The sequence below is a fragment of the Corythoichthys intestinalis genome, chromosome 17 (genome assembly GCF_030265065.1).
Source record: "Corythoichthys intestinalis isolate RoL2023-P3 chromosome 17, ASM3026506v1, whole genome shotgun sequence".
Classification (NCBI taxonomy): domain Eukaryota; kingdom Metazoa; phylum Chordata; class Actinopteri; order Syngnathiformes; family Syngnathidae; genus Corythoichthys; species Corythoichthys intestinalis.
The window spans coordinates 32,244,783-32,261,299 of NC_080411.1; the positions used below are offsets into that span (position 1 = coordinate 32,244,783).

The window sequence follows — 16,517 nt, forward strand, 5'->3', positions numbered from 1 at the left end:
CAATCGACTTTCATAAACAGGACGAGTTTGAAGCACAGCGCTCTTAATTTGCCACTCATTGTTCATCATGTCCATTTAGCTGTCCGTTGTCAAAGCGAGGTTGTTCATAGCAGCCAAGTCGGTAAAAATGTTTTGGCGGACTTCGTTGTAAATATCCTGAAGCGCACACAACAGTGATGTTGTTTTGTTCATGTGATGCTGGAGTGAAAAAGACGGTTTACCGAGAGCCACAGGTTGAGGAAGTGTTGTTAGCGCCGTGTGTTAATAAAACCAAAAGTTGTCATCACGTCGTGTGTTTGATATCATTGCCAGAAAAACACACTTATTAGGACACCTTGCAGCTTCCGTTTTAATGATGTCCTTATAATAATGATCTGCTACATCATAAATCACTTTGTGACTTTCCACCTCCAAGATGAAACGTTCTTCGTCCATGTTTGCTGGTGTTTATACCGTTAATAAGACACTGGGCTGTTGACTCCAGGCCTGGATCCGACGGATGCGTCTCCAGCAAAAATAGAAAATCGCCTAAACCATTCAGATGGTCCGCAGTCAATCCGGAGCACTGACGCAGCCGGTACACATTGAACAATAGGATATAATGGGAACGGATAGGCTCCGGCGCTATTTTTTGCAGGACCTGGAACGAAGATGCATTTTGCGAAGTTGGTAGCAAGGAATCCAAACTTTGAACAGCATGTCTGCCGCACGTGCACACACACGCGAGGTGATAAATCGTAGCGGAAAAATTATCGCCTTCATTTTTATTTATCGTGCGATAAATGGAATTATTGCATATTGCAACAGGCTTAGTATGTGTGCACAGCCTTCAGCCTGTAGTGTGCTATAGCACCCATGTCTTTTTTTTAAAAATATTTTTTTAAAAAATAAACTTATACCTTTTACCGTAATTTTCCGAATATAAGGCACACCCGTGTATAACATGCACCCCAAATTTATTTGTAAAATCTAGGGGAAATTATTGTACCCGTGTATAACGCGCACCCTAATTTTAGCACCAGTAAATAGCAGAATACAAGAAAACCGAGCTCGTGTACAGATACAGAAATGTAATTTTACTGACTGGTGAAACACAGCACAAGCATAGCACATTGGTAGTTCAAAACATTACCGTAAACTGACAATATGTACGGTAATATGATCTGATAACTTCTTGAACTTACCAGTATCCAGGAGAAAACAAAACAGATGTGACTTTTCTTTTAAAGGCTGCTGTATAACTTCGTTTCATCATGATGAATAAATGTTTCCTCCATGGACTGATACGGTAAAATTAATGTGAGAATGTAAGTCGGAAATCCGAGAGAGCTCATCGCTGTCGACACGACAGTAACAATAGGAACTATTGTTATTTGGGTTTGAGTTTCCCGAGGGACAGATATAGTTGACGGACACAGAAAGTCTGTGTTGTTACGTTTGCTATGGTCCGAGTTGCGGCGCTGCAATAAACGTTGACTCAAATGAGTTCAAGAAACTAAATTGTGCTTTATGAAGAGTGAAAAAAAGCAGAATTTAACACAAACGAAATCATTCGGCCAATCAGAGTGAAGTATTACCGAAACAAAATGGTGACGTCACGTACCGTAATGGTCGGCAACGGATGGCCGCATACGTTTCTTCAACACATGGCCGTGTCAATTAAAAAAAAATCGGTTTTTATACATATATAATATATATATATTTCTGTCTCCATCCATGTACCCGTTTATAATGCACACCGTGATTTTACAAGTTGATTTTGGGGGAAAAAAAGTGCGCGTTATAGTCGGGAAATTATATACTCTCAACTACAAACTGTCTGCAATTATCGCTACTTCTGCAGATGGCAGAACAATCTCAGAGAAAACAAGCATGAAGCAACATCTTAGGCTCTCTAACCTGGATCAAGAGACCCAATTTCTTGATCCTGTCCAGTCCTTCAGGGGTCCAGGGTGCTGGTTCCTGATCATCCCGTCTCAGCAGGTATCTCCACACCAAGTAGCCACACTTGCCGATCTCCGGCCAGTATTTCACCACCTAAAACAAAACCGAACAGCATATTACATGTGATCTGTGAAAACAGTGCTCTCTTCATCATCATGTCATTTTCTCATGGTGAACAAATGTACCGTCTCTGAAGGAAACAAAAAATAACAATTGTAGAGTACTTCAGCTTCACTGAGAGACTGACATTCTTCTTTAAGGGAAGTACAAATTTTAGCTCAAATTGTGCGTGGAAGCTACGGGACATATTTACCACATGGAAAAAAAAAAATGAAAAAAATGTGAAAAAAAATATGAAAATAAACATAGCAATACACCCAATAGAGTGCTTAATCCCTTTACCTTGTAGATGCCATCATAGCGGTTTCCCTCCTCAGGGGCATATTTGCTGATGCGGCGACCTTTGGAGCTGCGCACTACTCTCACCGGTTTCCCAGCCCGCCAGTTTCGGGACTCGGCTCCAACTTTGTCATTCAGTGGGGCATCACAGTTCAGCGCCAAAGCTCTGCAAGTAGACCAAATTTTTAAACAGGACAGATATAAAAAGTTTTGTCTGTTAAGTGCATGAGAAAAATGCCAATGTCGACATTAAAATGTGGTATTCATATTAAAATAACTGATTAGCTAATTAAAATCAAATGTTACCTGTTCATGTGGGTCAGCGTCTGGTCAAACGAGTGCTCACCGATGCGTTTGTTTCCAGAGAGGTCGCGGCCTCCGCTGCCCGTGTATGTGAACTCATCCCCCCGGTCCTACAGCAAGTCATGTGTACAGTATTTCATAAGAAAATCAACAAGACGTGACCAGGATGGAAACCCTGACATGATGAAGGCTTAGTAACACTGCATGGTTCAAGTAACACAATTCTTGTTAATTGCTCTCGTTATTCTAAAGCAATGTATTCTATCCAGTGATGGAAAACAAAAGTTATAAATGTACACTGCTGGCCAAAAGTATTGGCACCCCTGCATTTCTGACAGATAATGTTCAATTTCTCCCAGAAAATGATTGCAATTACAAATGCTTTGGTAGTAATGTCTTCATTTATTTTGCTTGCAAAGAAAAAACACAAAAGATAATGAAAAAAAAAAAAGAAATCATAATCATTTTACACGAAACTCCAAAAATGGGCCAGACCAACGTATTGGCACCCTCAGCCTAATACTTGGTAGCACAACCTTTAGACAAAATAACTGCGAACAACCGCTTCCGGTATCCATTAATGAGTTTCTAACAATGCTGTGATGGAATTTTAGACCATTGGTCTTTGGCCAACTGCTCCAGGTCTCTAAAATTTGAAGGGTGCATTCCTCCAAACTGGCATTTTCAGATCCCTCCATAGGTGTTCTATGGCAGGGGTAAGGAACCTTTTTGGCTGAGAGACCACATAAAACACCACATATTTTCAAATGCAACTCTGTGAGAGCCATACAATATGTTTAAAACTAAAAATACAAGTAATATGTGCATTTTATGTAATTTCAACACTTTTAAAGTACAATAAGTCTCTTTCTTATTATTAACTTGTATAAATAATAATTATTATTTAATTAAATAATAAATAATAATTAAATAACATTAAATTGTTATTTTATTATTTTGCTGTGTCCACAGATAGATTCACCCTATGTTTAAAATGTTTCATCTTATTTCGTTGTGTTTGTGGAAGATATACACAGAAGTTTCAGCCTTAAAAGACTGTTTTACCGTTTTGAACCAGCAGGGCGCAGCGTTTCTTTCTTGGCGTGCACGAGCATAAATGTTCGCATTTTAGAACGAATAAGAAATGAGCCATCTTTGCAGCAATGCGAGACGGACGTTGTAAAGTCGTATTTTTTTCTCTTTTCAGGTGAGGAAAAAAGAGGATCATTTGACTGTGTACGTATATTAGCATATTGCTTTATTTTAGGATGATTGTGATGTGTACTGTGTGTTAATTACTGGTGCACGACAATTATTGGTCCGATAATTATCGGTCCGATAATAGGAATTATGACGTCATCCCGATAAATCCAATAACATTTATAATAGGACCGATAATATGTACTGTTCTGGCTTTGCAGTTTACACAATAGTATGGAAAATCAGTTGACCATTTGCGGGGCATTGCTCCCACCTGCTGGTCAGAATAATTCAATGCACCTATTTTTTGTTACTGTACAGTAGTTTGGTTCAATCACTTACACATTGTGGTGTCTAGTGGTAGCATTGACACTGTCGTGAATGCTTTCTGTTACGTTTCCGCCTCGGAAATATATGTAAGTATTTTATGTTTACTATTACATATGGATGTGCAAAATATGTTTACTTCTGTGGTGAAGGGTCATATGTACAGAACTTCATAAGTTGTGTTATAGAAGCCAGCCAATGCTTTAGTAGCTCAAGCTAGTGTGCTATGCTATACATATAATAGTTGTGTATATAAGTGTATCGTGCAGTTTGTTGTATATTGAGTATTGAATATGTGTATTTTTCTGTTGTACTTTCACAATATTAAGATGAGTGTCTTCCTATAAAAGCAAGAAAAGACCAAGCCTTATGGTTTATGAAAGTGCATTCATTCTTAGCTGGTTGTCGGGCAGTGCAGAAGTGAAACGCACTGTTTTTTTTTTCATGTCATTATGAAAAATCTGATGAGATCAAAGGCAACTCTATGTTGAATCCACCACTATTTTTTATTTTCTATTTTTTTAAACCTCCAGGTGTTCAAAAACTCAGGTTATACATTTAAAAAATTATATATTTATTATCGGTTATCGATATCGGTATCGGCTTTGAGGAGCAGGAAGTTATCGATATCGGTTTCAAAAAATGGATACCGTGCACCCCTAGTGTTATATAGTTCAGAAATATGTTAATTGTTAAGTATGTTTATGTAAGACTGCAGATGTTTTCGTAAGGGCAAGCGGACAACGAGTGAGTGCTAGTAGTGTCTAAAATGCAGAATGTTTTGTCACAAAAACTTGTATTTGTTTATTAATATAATTACAGCCGTCTGTGTGCAGCAAAGCGAGACGGACGTCGTTTTTTTTTCTTGTTTCAGCTGTACAAGAAAAATGGAAATAAAACAAAATTAAATGTGTAGCAACAGACTGAAGCATTTAATCTCTGTCTGCACCACGCTACAGATCCATAGCTATTATTTCAACCGACTGCCACACGCATCATCAGACTATTCAGACGTTCTCCCCTGCTGCACCTGTCCTGAATGTCGCCTGATCACTGGCTTGCCAATGGAAAAAATGTGAGCGCCCCTTACTGGTTGCTCTTTTTAATGCTTCCCCTGTGGCCCTTACGCCTGCCAGGTGTTCCCCAAGGTCCTAGCGCCTTTCCCATTACATAACAAAACTTTTTTTTTTTTTTTTTAAATAATTGGAGATTTGTCTGCGGCCAGATGCAGCCGTCAAAAGAGCCACATCTCGCTCGCGGGCCATAGGTTCCTGACCCCTGTTCTATGGGATTCAGGTCTGGACTCATTGCTGGCCAATTGAGAAGTCTCCAGTGCTTTCTCTCAAACCATTTTCTAGTGCTTTTTGAAGTGTGTTTTGTGTCATTGTCCTGCTGGAAGACCCATGACCTCTGTGAGAGACCCAGCTTTCTAAAACACTGGGCCCTACATTATACTGCAAAATTTGTTGGTAGTCTTCAGACTTCATGATGCCATGCACACGGTCAAATGCCAGAGGCAGCAAAGCAACCACAAAACATCAGGGAACCTCCTCCATGTTTGGCTTTGGGGACTGTGTTCTTTTCTTTGAAGGTATCATTTTTTCCTGTAAACTCTATGTTGATGCCTTTTCTCAAAAAGCTCTACTTTTGTCTCATCTGACCAGAGAACACTCTTCCAAAACATTTTGGGCTTTCTCAGGTAGGTTTTGGCAAACTCCAGCCTGGCTTTTTTATGTCTCTGGGTCAGAAGTGGGGTGTTCCTGGGTATCCTACCATAGTACCTTTTCATTCAGACGCCGAAAGATAGCACGGGTTGACAATGTTGTACCCTCAGACTGCAGGACAGCTTGAACTTGTTTGGATGTTAGTCGAGGTTCTTTATCCACCATCAGTACAAACTTTCGTTGAAATCTCTCGTCAATTTTTCTTTTCAGCCCACATCTAGGGAGGTTAGCCACAGTGCCATGGGCTTTACGCTTTTTTATGACACTGCGCACAGTAGACACAGGAACATTCAGGTCTTTGGAGATGGACTTGTAGCCTTGAGATTGCTCATGCTTCCTCACAATTTTGCTTCTCAAGTCCTCAGACAGTTCTTTGGTCTTCTTTGTTTTCTCCATGCTCAATGTGGTACACACAAGGACACAGGACAGAGGTTGAGTCAACTTTAATCCATTTTAACTGATTGCAAGCGTGATTTAGTTATTGCCACCACCTGTTATGAGCCACAGGTAAGTAATAGGTGCTGTTAATTACACAAATTAGACAAGCATCACATGATTTTTCAAAGGGTGCAAATACTTTTGTCCGGCCCATTTTTGAAGTTTTGTGTGAAATGATAATGATCCCCCCCCCCCCCCCCCCCCCCATTCTTTTTTGTGTTTTTTCATTGCAAGCAAAACAAATGAAGATATTGCTACCAAAGCATTTGTAATTGCAATCATTTTCTGGGAGAAATTGAGCATTATCTGACAGAATTGCAGGGGTGCCAATACTTTTGGCCAGTAGGGTGTGAACTTGCAAAATCGCAGGGTGTTCAAATACTTATTTTCCTCACTGTAACTATGATGAAAATGAAAGACGTCTCATCTTTTTGAGTGGGATAACATGCACAATACGTGGCTTTTAATTACGTGTTTTTTTTGCCCACTGTATATGGAATATTAGTCACTTCTTGGTTGTCATAGTTGTGCAGTTATTTGCATCCAATTTGGGCACGTGAAATTTTATTTGTTCTGAATAGTCATTCAATAGGGATTGTGCACTGGCAGTGGAAATCCAGCTTTAATTGACACGTGACCCACCACTTCATCCTCAAAGCCACCCGCCAACACCAGCGAGTAAGAGCCGTCGTTACTGCGACCGTGGATGCCGCCGACATGTGGTCTGTGAACCCCAGCCTCGCTCACCTTAGTGTACAATAATAACAAATCCATCAGAAAATTAATTGTGTCATCTAAGGTTTATACCTAGCAACTAGACGGTAGCCAACCTGAACTCGAAATTTCCAAGTTGTTCCAACAGGAACGCCGGGAATAGGTCCGTAGTGGTTGGAAGGAACAATGGTACACTCCTTAGTACGTCCCACACAGGCCATGCCCTAAAAGAACACCAGAATATCATAAACACACCCCCCCAAAAAAATTACAAGCATATAAAGTGTGTCTTTTTTTTTAATCTGAAAAAAATAGAATTTGGGCTGATGCTCCCTGTAAAATCATGGCTGTTAAATGCGCCCACATAAAACTATAGACACCGAGCTGTTTTAAATTAGCCGCCAGACAGGGAATGTTACACAAAAAAAGAAAAGGTATTTTTCCGTATGGCACGTCCAGGAAAGTGTCTCGGTCACGCTCAGCGGCATTGTTCTCATTACCATAGAAGGCCAGAAAATTGCGGAAAATAAAATAGTCCAATGACCCACAGTTTGCCAGCCCCTATCAAGTAAGTATATCACTGTGGTTTGATCCTTCTCAAACTTACTTAGTCGCATATACAGTATATTTAAACATTAATATTTTTTTTTTAAATGGGTGGGGTTACCCCTTGCATTAGGTTAATTCTACCAACTGACATCAAATTGGTAAATGGAGTTACACTTGTATCGCCTTTCCACTTTTAATGCACTCAAAGCGCTTTGACACTAGTTTAACTTCATTACAATACAGGTAGTCCCCGGGTTACGAACGAGTTCCGTTTCTAAGCTGGCGAAGTAACCCGAATTTCCACATAAATCGGAATTAACCTTTTACATACACCTAAATCTCAAAATAACTATCCAAAAAGTCCAAAAGTATAGTATTTTGTTTAACGATGGAGGATACGCTGCCCTCTGGTGGCAGTGTTGGGTCTGGCTGCACTGTCGCCTTGTATGACTGAAGAGCAGACTCAGACGTCTTACATGGATAAAGGATAGCTGCGCACTGGTTTAGCCTACATCAGGGTGCAAGTTGCTTATAATACAGTATATATTATATATATATATATATTAAGGGTGTAAGGGTAGATGTATTTGTATTGAACCGTTTCGGTACGTGGTCCTCAGTTCGGAACGGAGGCGTACCGAACGAGTTTCTGACGTAATGTAACCCTTACTTTTCGAGGCTTGAGTCGATCGTGTTACAGTTTCTTTGTGTAGATTATATTTACTCCGTCTTTTCTACTATAATGAGGACCAACACGGTAGGACAGTATAACCCAGAAACGTCAACGGCGCGACAACGTGGCCGCCGCGAGAACGCAGTGAAACGCGGGCGTTAAAGTCAATCAGCCAATGAACACCAGTCGCAGCGCGGCCACGTGTTAGACGCGTCCCAGAAGCGGCTCAACACAACGCATGCGAAAAGAACGGTAGAGTTTATTAATTGACGCGAGACGCGACCCTCCTGCGTCAATACTTCTACCGGTAGCTAGAATCGGGCAGAACGGAAGTCCCAAACTAATATGCAATCGTAACCCACTTTTTGATTCCATCAGATCTCGAGTGGTACATCAGGGCACAGTTGACTACATCACATTTGTAAAATATAAACACATAATAAAATAAATAATAGCCCATTTAAATAAAATAAATTGAAATGAGCTAAAACGCCTGTAATTAAATAATAAGAATAATACAAAGATCCTGCTTACACAATTAAATTTATTAATTTCTGTGTGGCGCTTTAACTTGAGAAAATCCACCAATAAAAGCTTTTGAAAACCGTTCAAAAGAAGAAAAAAAAAAGATTGATTCATTGAGGCATTTCATTTGTAAAATACATGTTAAAAACTTTGTTATTGGGATTGCTTTTCTCTTCAGCACAGGAAAAAGCTGACCAATACACGAGGTCTGAAAGGCAAATTGTTGTTAGATTATCTTTAAATACCCGCTACTTTTTGAGCAGCATTCTAGCTTTCTATAGGCTAATGTTCCTATTGTTGAAAGCACAAAGGTGTGTAATAAACAACTAGCACATTTATATTTTGCATTTTGTTTTCTTACTGTACCGAAAATGAACCGAACCGTGACCTCAAACCGAGGTACGTACCGAACCGAGATTTTTGTGTACCGTTACACCCCTTATACATGTATAAATATATACTGTAAGTAACATATGTTTTGTGTATACATTTGTAGTTAAGTTTACAGCAGTTTGAGCGATTTGCTATGAGAATTGTTAGCATTTAAGCTAGCGGACTCGAAATCACGTAAATCGAGTACATCCTAACCCGAGGACTACCATGAATTAGAAGAATATTTGTGTCATGCTTGTCTCGCCACAGAAACCATATTAAAACCGAAAAATATATTTCCCGGGAGCCACTAGGGCAGCGCTTAAGAGCCACATGCGGCCCTAGAGGCGTTGGTTGCTGAACTCCGGTCTATACCAAGGACAGAAGTGAGTTGCAATATGTTTTCTACAAGTAGTAATTATTCTTGTGAAGAACAATTACTCCATGCCTAGGAAGCGCAACACAGATGCATTATATTCCCTGGAATGTTGATGGAGAAATACAGAGAAGGTCAGAAGGAGCTACATTGTTGCTTTATAGTTTGGGAGACCGCCAATGACAGGATACCGTAGAAAGGAACTGGAGTACTGGATGCTGAAGTCTGGGATGCCAGAGAAGTAGGGACATGTACGAGGGCAGCAGAACAGAAGTGAGGTGTTCTGCATGTGTAACAGAGGAGTTCAATGTGGAGGTACTGCATTAGGAATCAGCTCTGAGCCCTATCTTGTTTGAAGTGGTAATAAATAATCTGACAGTTAAAGTTAGACTGGAATTACCGTGGACTATGATGTTTGCAGATGACATTGTGACCTGCATTGAAAGCAGGGAGCAGGTAGATGAACTTTTAGAAAGGTGGCGGCATGCGTCGGAAAAGAGAGGAATGATGATTAGCCAGAGTAAGACAGAATATGTGTTCATGAATTACAGGTGTAGAGAAGAAAGAAGAGGGCTACAGGGAAAAGAAATACTGAAGGTGGAGTGTTTTAAATACTTGGGGTCAATAGTCCACAGCAACGATAAGTGTGGTTAGGAGGTGAAGAAAGGAGCCAAAAAGGCTGGAACGAATGGAGGATGGATTCAGGTGTTTTATGTGACAGAAGAGTCACTGCAAGAATCAAGGGCAAAGTTTATAAGGCAGTGCATTAGAAACAGTGCTGCTGAAAAGAAGACAGGACGTTGAGCTGGAGCATCTCTCGATGCGTCACCAGATTGGAAAGGATAAAAAATTATTTGATCAGAGGAACAGCCAAGGTAAGATGTTTTGGAGACAAAGTTAAAAAAAGTCAAATTTTACGTCAAATGTCAAAAAGATCGTGTGTCAAGTAGGGGTGCAACGGTTCAGTTAGCCCACGGTTCGGTTTGAACCTCGGTTTTGGGATCACTGTTTCGGTTCGGGTTCGGTTTGCGTTTTGCTTTTTTTTTTTTTTTTTTTTTTTTTTTAACTGCCTTCATTTTGCTTTGAAAAAAATGAAATAAACACTTAAAATGTAAACATTTTCGACTGTTAAAATGCCTCTTAGCTCTTTGGCTAGTGTAGTGACTGACTACTGAAATACACACACAGTGGTAAAAAAGTTACTTGGCAAAGTAACTGGTGATACCTTTCATGTTTTTTTTTTCCATTAAAAAAAAAAACAAACAAACCCCAAAACATAGTAACCTTTGCTATATTTGGAGGTCATTTAATTTTGTGAATCAACCGTTAAAGTTGATAAAATTGCTCCCGTTTTTGCATTAGTTCCCTTCTGTCCACTTTCGACATGTGAAAATTTTAAAACTGTTTCATCCTTTAAAGATAGACTCAAGTCAAGATTTTGCCGATTTAGGAGTATTTTCGATAAAAAGTTGCTTAGGTTCGCTCGTAAGGTTTACTACAACAGAGCCTTCCTGAAAAGTTTACTGCTCTAAAATGGCGGCTGTTTACTAACGCTACCGAGTCTGTCATTTCGCATGGAGTTCTATATGCATGAATTATCTAGGCGTAGATTGTATGTTGTCGGCTAAGTCAGGTAATATTGGAGCCACCTAGCCTAGCATCGCGTTTGCTACAGCGTCTCAACACTCTTCCCTCTCAGAGTCTCTGACTTTTCTCGCGTCATTCCACCAACGTATTGTCTCGTTGCGGAAACGGTGACCAAATCCGAACGGAAAAAAAAAAAAAAAAAAAAACGCAATGCACGAAAAACGTGCAGATTTTGAACGTAACGTACGCCGTACACATTAAAAAATGAGTGCTCACTTGTACAAATTACCACGAGACCGTACAACTTGACAGGTATGAATTATAGTGGAAGTCACAGTTAGGTAGTAGCACTCTGTAGCACAGGACGTCCAACTTCCAACTATCAGTGGTCAGGGCGAAACTATGTGCTTTAGCGAAATCATCTTCGATGGCTTTGCGTGCCATTTCATAAATGTCGGGGATTACGTTGTTGGAGAAATATGTCCGCGAGGGAACAATGGTTACAATGGTCAAGCGTTGCAAATAAATTAACGAAGCCCGCCGTGTGTTTTCACTGGTGTCATCTTCGGGGTTGTCCTACCCTGAGAAAGTGATATCTGTGGGTGATGCCAGCCGAGGTGCCGGAGTCATGTTATAAAAGTGTTGCCATTAGCATGGGGAACAAGCGCTGAGCAATGCTTGCAAAATTTTTTTTTCTTCAATATTTTCTCTCCCCCCGCATTGTAGTCCACGGGGAAACCAAAATGTTGCCACACCGCAGATTTGAAAGAAGCCGGAGCTTCCTCAACATTCGGTCTCTCCACTCCTCCGCTCGCCATAGCAATTTGTTTTCTTTCTTGTTTCACTTTCATTTCGGTCGTAAGCGAGAGAGGGCGTTACTCGGCTTCTATTACACAGGTGCTTGACAGCGATCCGACATTTACTTGCGGGGCGGGAATTTCTCCACAGCGGTGCTTCACGTCACACACAGGCATACAGAGCTCGATCAATTCATTCCACAAGCGTTCGGAATACAATAATTGCAAAACCGAAAAGGCGCAGTTCATAAAGGCGTATTGAACCGTACAGGGCGAACCGTGCGGTTCGGCTTTGAACCGCAAACCGTTGTACCGCTAGTGTCAAGGTACCACTGTATTAGTAAAATGGTGTTGAGGATGGAGCTACCAGACAAAATGGAAGACATAACAGTAGTTTGTCTTAGAGAGGAAGCTGCAGAAAAGAGGCTGACATGAAAAATCATGACACACTGTGATGTCATCTAATGGCCAAGCCAAAAGGAAAAATAGATCCAACTTTGTATTGGCCATGAAAACGGAGGTACAAAAGCCAACATATTTTTGCTCGCAGTTTTAATTAACTTGCTTTGACTTTCCACGCACCTTGCCCCAGTCTCGTTGACTCTCTGTGGTTGCCGAGGGCATTTTGGCCTTCTTCTTGCTAGCCTTGAGCTTTTCCCCAGCCTTGACCACTTCACTGGTGTCATTCTTACAGGTGGGACAGTACCTGGCGGCAACACAAGAGAATGCAGGTCACACGTCAATGTCAGCTTGTAGCGCTTACAAAACAGGGAGGGCTATAAATAGAAATGAGGAGGGCGGGATGTTCCTCTGCAACAACATATCCACATGCAGGTTTGCCACTCGACACAAGAGATCCAAGCATGCTCTTTTGTTGTTGTTGTTTTTTTTTTTTACACATCGATCAATAACATACAGGACTTAATATTGCTTAAAACACATAGAAGACGATACATTTGGCAGCAACGTCTCACCAGTCCTCATCATCCGGTATAGTAGACAGTGGCGGATTGAGGCAATAGATGTGGAAGGCCATGTTGCACTCATCGCAGAGCAGCTGCATGTGTGCGTCCTGCTTGCCACCGCATACGCAGCACGAGCAGAACCGGCACTCTGCATCCGGATCGGCCTTGCAGTGCTTGCACTCCGGTCCGCTCTTCCCTAAACCCAACAGGACGGGGGGTCATTTGGGCCTCAATTCATTGGGGAAACAAAAAAAAAATCACTGCCAAATTCGCCGATTATTTTTCATTGTCAATACTTCAAATGATCAGCAATTTTGTGTTTTCGTTCCAGGACTTTGTTTGTCGGATGTAGAAACAAACGGCGAGTCAAATTTTACGTAGGGTGTCGAAAAGATTGCCTGTCAAAGCTATCGTATGTCGAGGTATGACTGTATTTTACAATATCCGTATACCTCTGGATTATTTTGTCACTTGTAGCCCTTAAATCATTCACTGCATTTGAAAACATCAAATGCACTTCAAAAGCTGGCATTGAGTGATCATGTTTCACTGCCATTGACGGCAATAGACATCCAATTTAATATGACAGGGGAGACTGGCAGCCATCGAACTGTTGCTTTCAGCCCTCCCAGTCAAAAAGGACTGGACGGCTATTGCCATCAATGACAGCAAATAAGTAAATTACTTTAAAATCCACTGTTTAAAAAATTAAAGTGGCTGGATTTCAAGTCGGGCCTTGCATCTTTTGAATTTTCTAAAAGTGGCCCTTGGAGAAAAAAAGTTGGATACCCCTTGCTTAGAATTTTTGGGAGTTCATTATGCTGCATACGTTTGAATTGTCCATCTGCAGCACACAGCGCCGGTGCTCCTGGCTTCTCCACCTGGTAGATTTCATCCAAGAAGTGAACCTTACAATCCCCTATCACGTCGCCGGGACCTCTGGAGAAGAGAAAAATGTGAAGATTAGCAAATAGCATCAGGATGCTCAAGAAATGGGTGTCTGACAAAACCCTCACCCCAGAAAAATCTTGACTCGGAGCTCCTTGTTGGTGCGGGAAACTTGGTTGAGGGTCTGAATCTCCGCATCAAACCAGAAGCCCCTCTCCTCCGGCGTTTCCATGTTGTAGTTGATGAACACGTGCATGCCTACAGTGAGCTGGTCCCAGCACAGCAGGGTGCGGGCACGTGGCCGCACATCTGCTGCTCGCATCTCCACAAGACCATTCTCGGGGTAGCTGACACAGGACGAGAAGCCAGGTCAGTGTTGCTTTAGTTTAAAAACCAAAATAGCGGACTTCTCGCTCAAGACTGTGCATGGTACATGAGTTTGTTTGATTTTTTTGCATCCAGTCAAGATGTACAAGTCCATCCAATTTCAGGTGTCAGGGGCTATTTTTTACTAGAAACCCAAAGGATTCTACGACGCGAGTCTTGAAGGGGTTGAGGCCAAAGAATAAAAACATAATTAATTAACATTTTTTGCAAATGGAATAGGTCACAGAACCACCCAGAATAGGTGAAATTCGGACTTAGGAGGGACCATTTTGAGTTAAAAAAATACTGTATATAATTTTACTCCAGACTAGGGCTGTCAAATTTATCGCATTAAAGGGCGGTAATTAATTTTTTAAATTAATTAACGCATGCACGGAATGACCCGTTCATGCGTTGCCTTAAACAGTTTACAATGATGCCGAAAAAGCAGAGAAATGCGAGTGGACACAGGCGTTCATTGGACCGCGCCTTTAACTGGCTTAAACTTTGGCTAATCTTTCACAACAAATATAAGTATTGTGGGGAACGACGTGGGGGAGATGATCTTTTTTTGACATGCTTAATTGAACACAACGCAAAACATACTGTATACCATTCGCAGCCAATACTAACAGTCATGGTTGCCCAACTTCCAATCATGCATTTGGGCGGAGAAGGAGACAATTTTTTCTTAACACGCTTAATTGAACACAACTCAGATCATATTGTATACCATTTGCAGCCACTACTGACAGTCATGGTTGCCCAACTTCCCATCATGCATTTGGGAGGAGCAGGCGACAATCTTTTTCTTAACACGCTCAATTGAACACAACGCAGATCATATTGTGTACCATTTGCAGCCACTACTGACCGTCATGGTTGCCCAACTTCCCATCATGCATTTGGGCGGAGCAGTTAAGTCGCTACAGAATCATTTAGTGAAAGCACAACAAAAATAATATTCCTATCTCTCAAAAAAAATAATGTTCACAAAAAGAAAAGCACTCAATGCAAAGAGAAATGGCATTCCCAATCAAAATAGCTCTGCAAAATACACATAAAACTTACTCATACTTTGCCTTGGCCAGATCTCGAATTTAAAACGAAATTTATTAAAACGAAAACATTAAGAGGGGTTTTAATATAAAATTAAAATTACAATAAATTGTACTCAAATTTATCTTTTAAGAACTACAAGTCTTCCTATCTGTGGATCCCTTTAACAGAAAGAATGTTAATAATGTTAATGCCATCTTGCGGATTTATTGTTATAATAAACAAATACAGTACTTATGTACAGTATGTTGAATGTTTATGTCCGTCTTGTGTCTTATCTTTCCATTCCAACAATAATTTACAGAAAAACATGGCATATTTTAGAGATGGTTTGAATTACGATTAATTACAATTAATTAATTTTTAAGCTGTGATTAACTCAAAAATTTGTAATCGTTTGACAGCCTTACTCCAGACACAATTTAACCTCTTGATGCTTATTGTCGCGATTTCCATATGCCAGGTAGGAGGTCTAGAGGACGACCAAAGAGGAGATTTATAGATGTAGTTAGGGAGGACATGAAGGTAGTTGGTGTGAGAGCAGAGGATGCAGACAGGATTAGATGGAGACAACTGATTAGCTGTGGCGAACCCCTGAAGGGAAAAGCCGAAAGAAAAAGAACAAGATGCTTATTGCTGCGAATTAGTGACATTCCAGATCAAAGCCGCCTAAATGTGTTTTTAACATAGATTCCTGTTGTCGCTAATTTGCACCATACATAAAATGATCATTCATTTTATTCATTCATCTTATCTTCAACCTTATCTAACAGCTTATCTTCACGAGGGTCGCGGGGGTGCTGGAGCCAATCCCAGCTAACAACAGGCAGAAGGCAGGGTACACCCTGAACTGGTTGCCAGCCAGTCGTATGGCAAATGGAGACAGACAACCATCCACGCACACACACATAAGATGAGTTGTCTTTTATTATTTATTTATTTATTATTAATCTATTATAATTATTTAACTATGAATTTTAATTAAGTTTGTCAACGTGATATGCATCTACTTGCAGCAGGGCTGAGAATGAAAAGTGGTACTGTATTTGGTATATGGGAAAATGGCTTTTGGCATCTGGCATTTTTTTGTATATGGCAAAATGGCTTTTGGCATGTGGCATTCTTTTGGCATATGGCAAAATGGCTTTTGGCATATGGCCGTTTTTTTTATACAGTACATAGGGCAAAATGGCTTTTGGCATATGGCATTTTTTGGTATATGGCAAAATGGCTTTTGGCATATGGCATTTTTTTTTATATGGCAGTTTTTTAATATATGGCAAAATGGCTTTTGGAATATGGCAGTTCTTT

The 16,517-nt window shown here is 40.6% G+C and overlaps 1 protein-coding gene across 1 annotated transcript in view; it reads right to left on the reverse strand.

Annotated features, from left to right (window-relative positions):
• LOC130905344 (E3 ubiquitin-protein ligase UHRF2-like) overlaps positions 1-16,517 on the reverse strand; it is a 75,511-nt gene that overhangs the window by 23,189 nt on the left and 35,805 nt on the right. The window contains exons 4-12 of the mRNA XM_057818646.1: positions 13,910-14,128; positions 13,723-13,832; positions 12,903-13,089; positions 12,511-12,634; positions 7,166-7,273; positions 6,978-7,082; positions 2,650-2,756; positions 2,347-2,509; positions 1,900-2,037 (exon numbers count right to left, since the gene is read on the reverse strand). Of these exons, the coding sequence (XP_057674629.1) occupies positions 1,900-2,037; positions 2,347-2,509; positions 2,650-2,756; positions 6,978-7,082; positions 7,166-7,273; positions 12,511-12,634; positions 12,903-13,089; positions 13,723-13,832; positions 13,910-14,128 (1,261 nt within the window). The remainder of the gene's footprint in view (positions 1-1,899; positions 2,038-2,346; positions 2,510-2,649; positions 2,757-6,977; positions 7,083-7,165; positions 7,274-12,510; positions 12,635-12,902; positions 13,090-13,722; positions 13,833-13,909; positions 14,129-16,517) is intronic.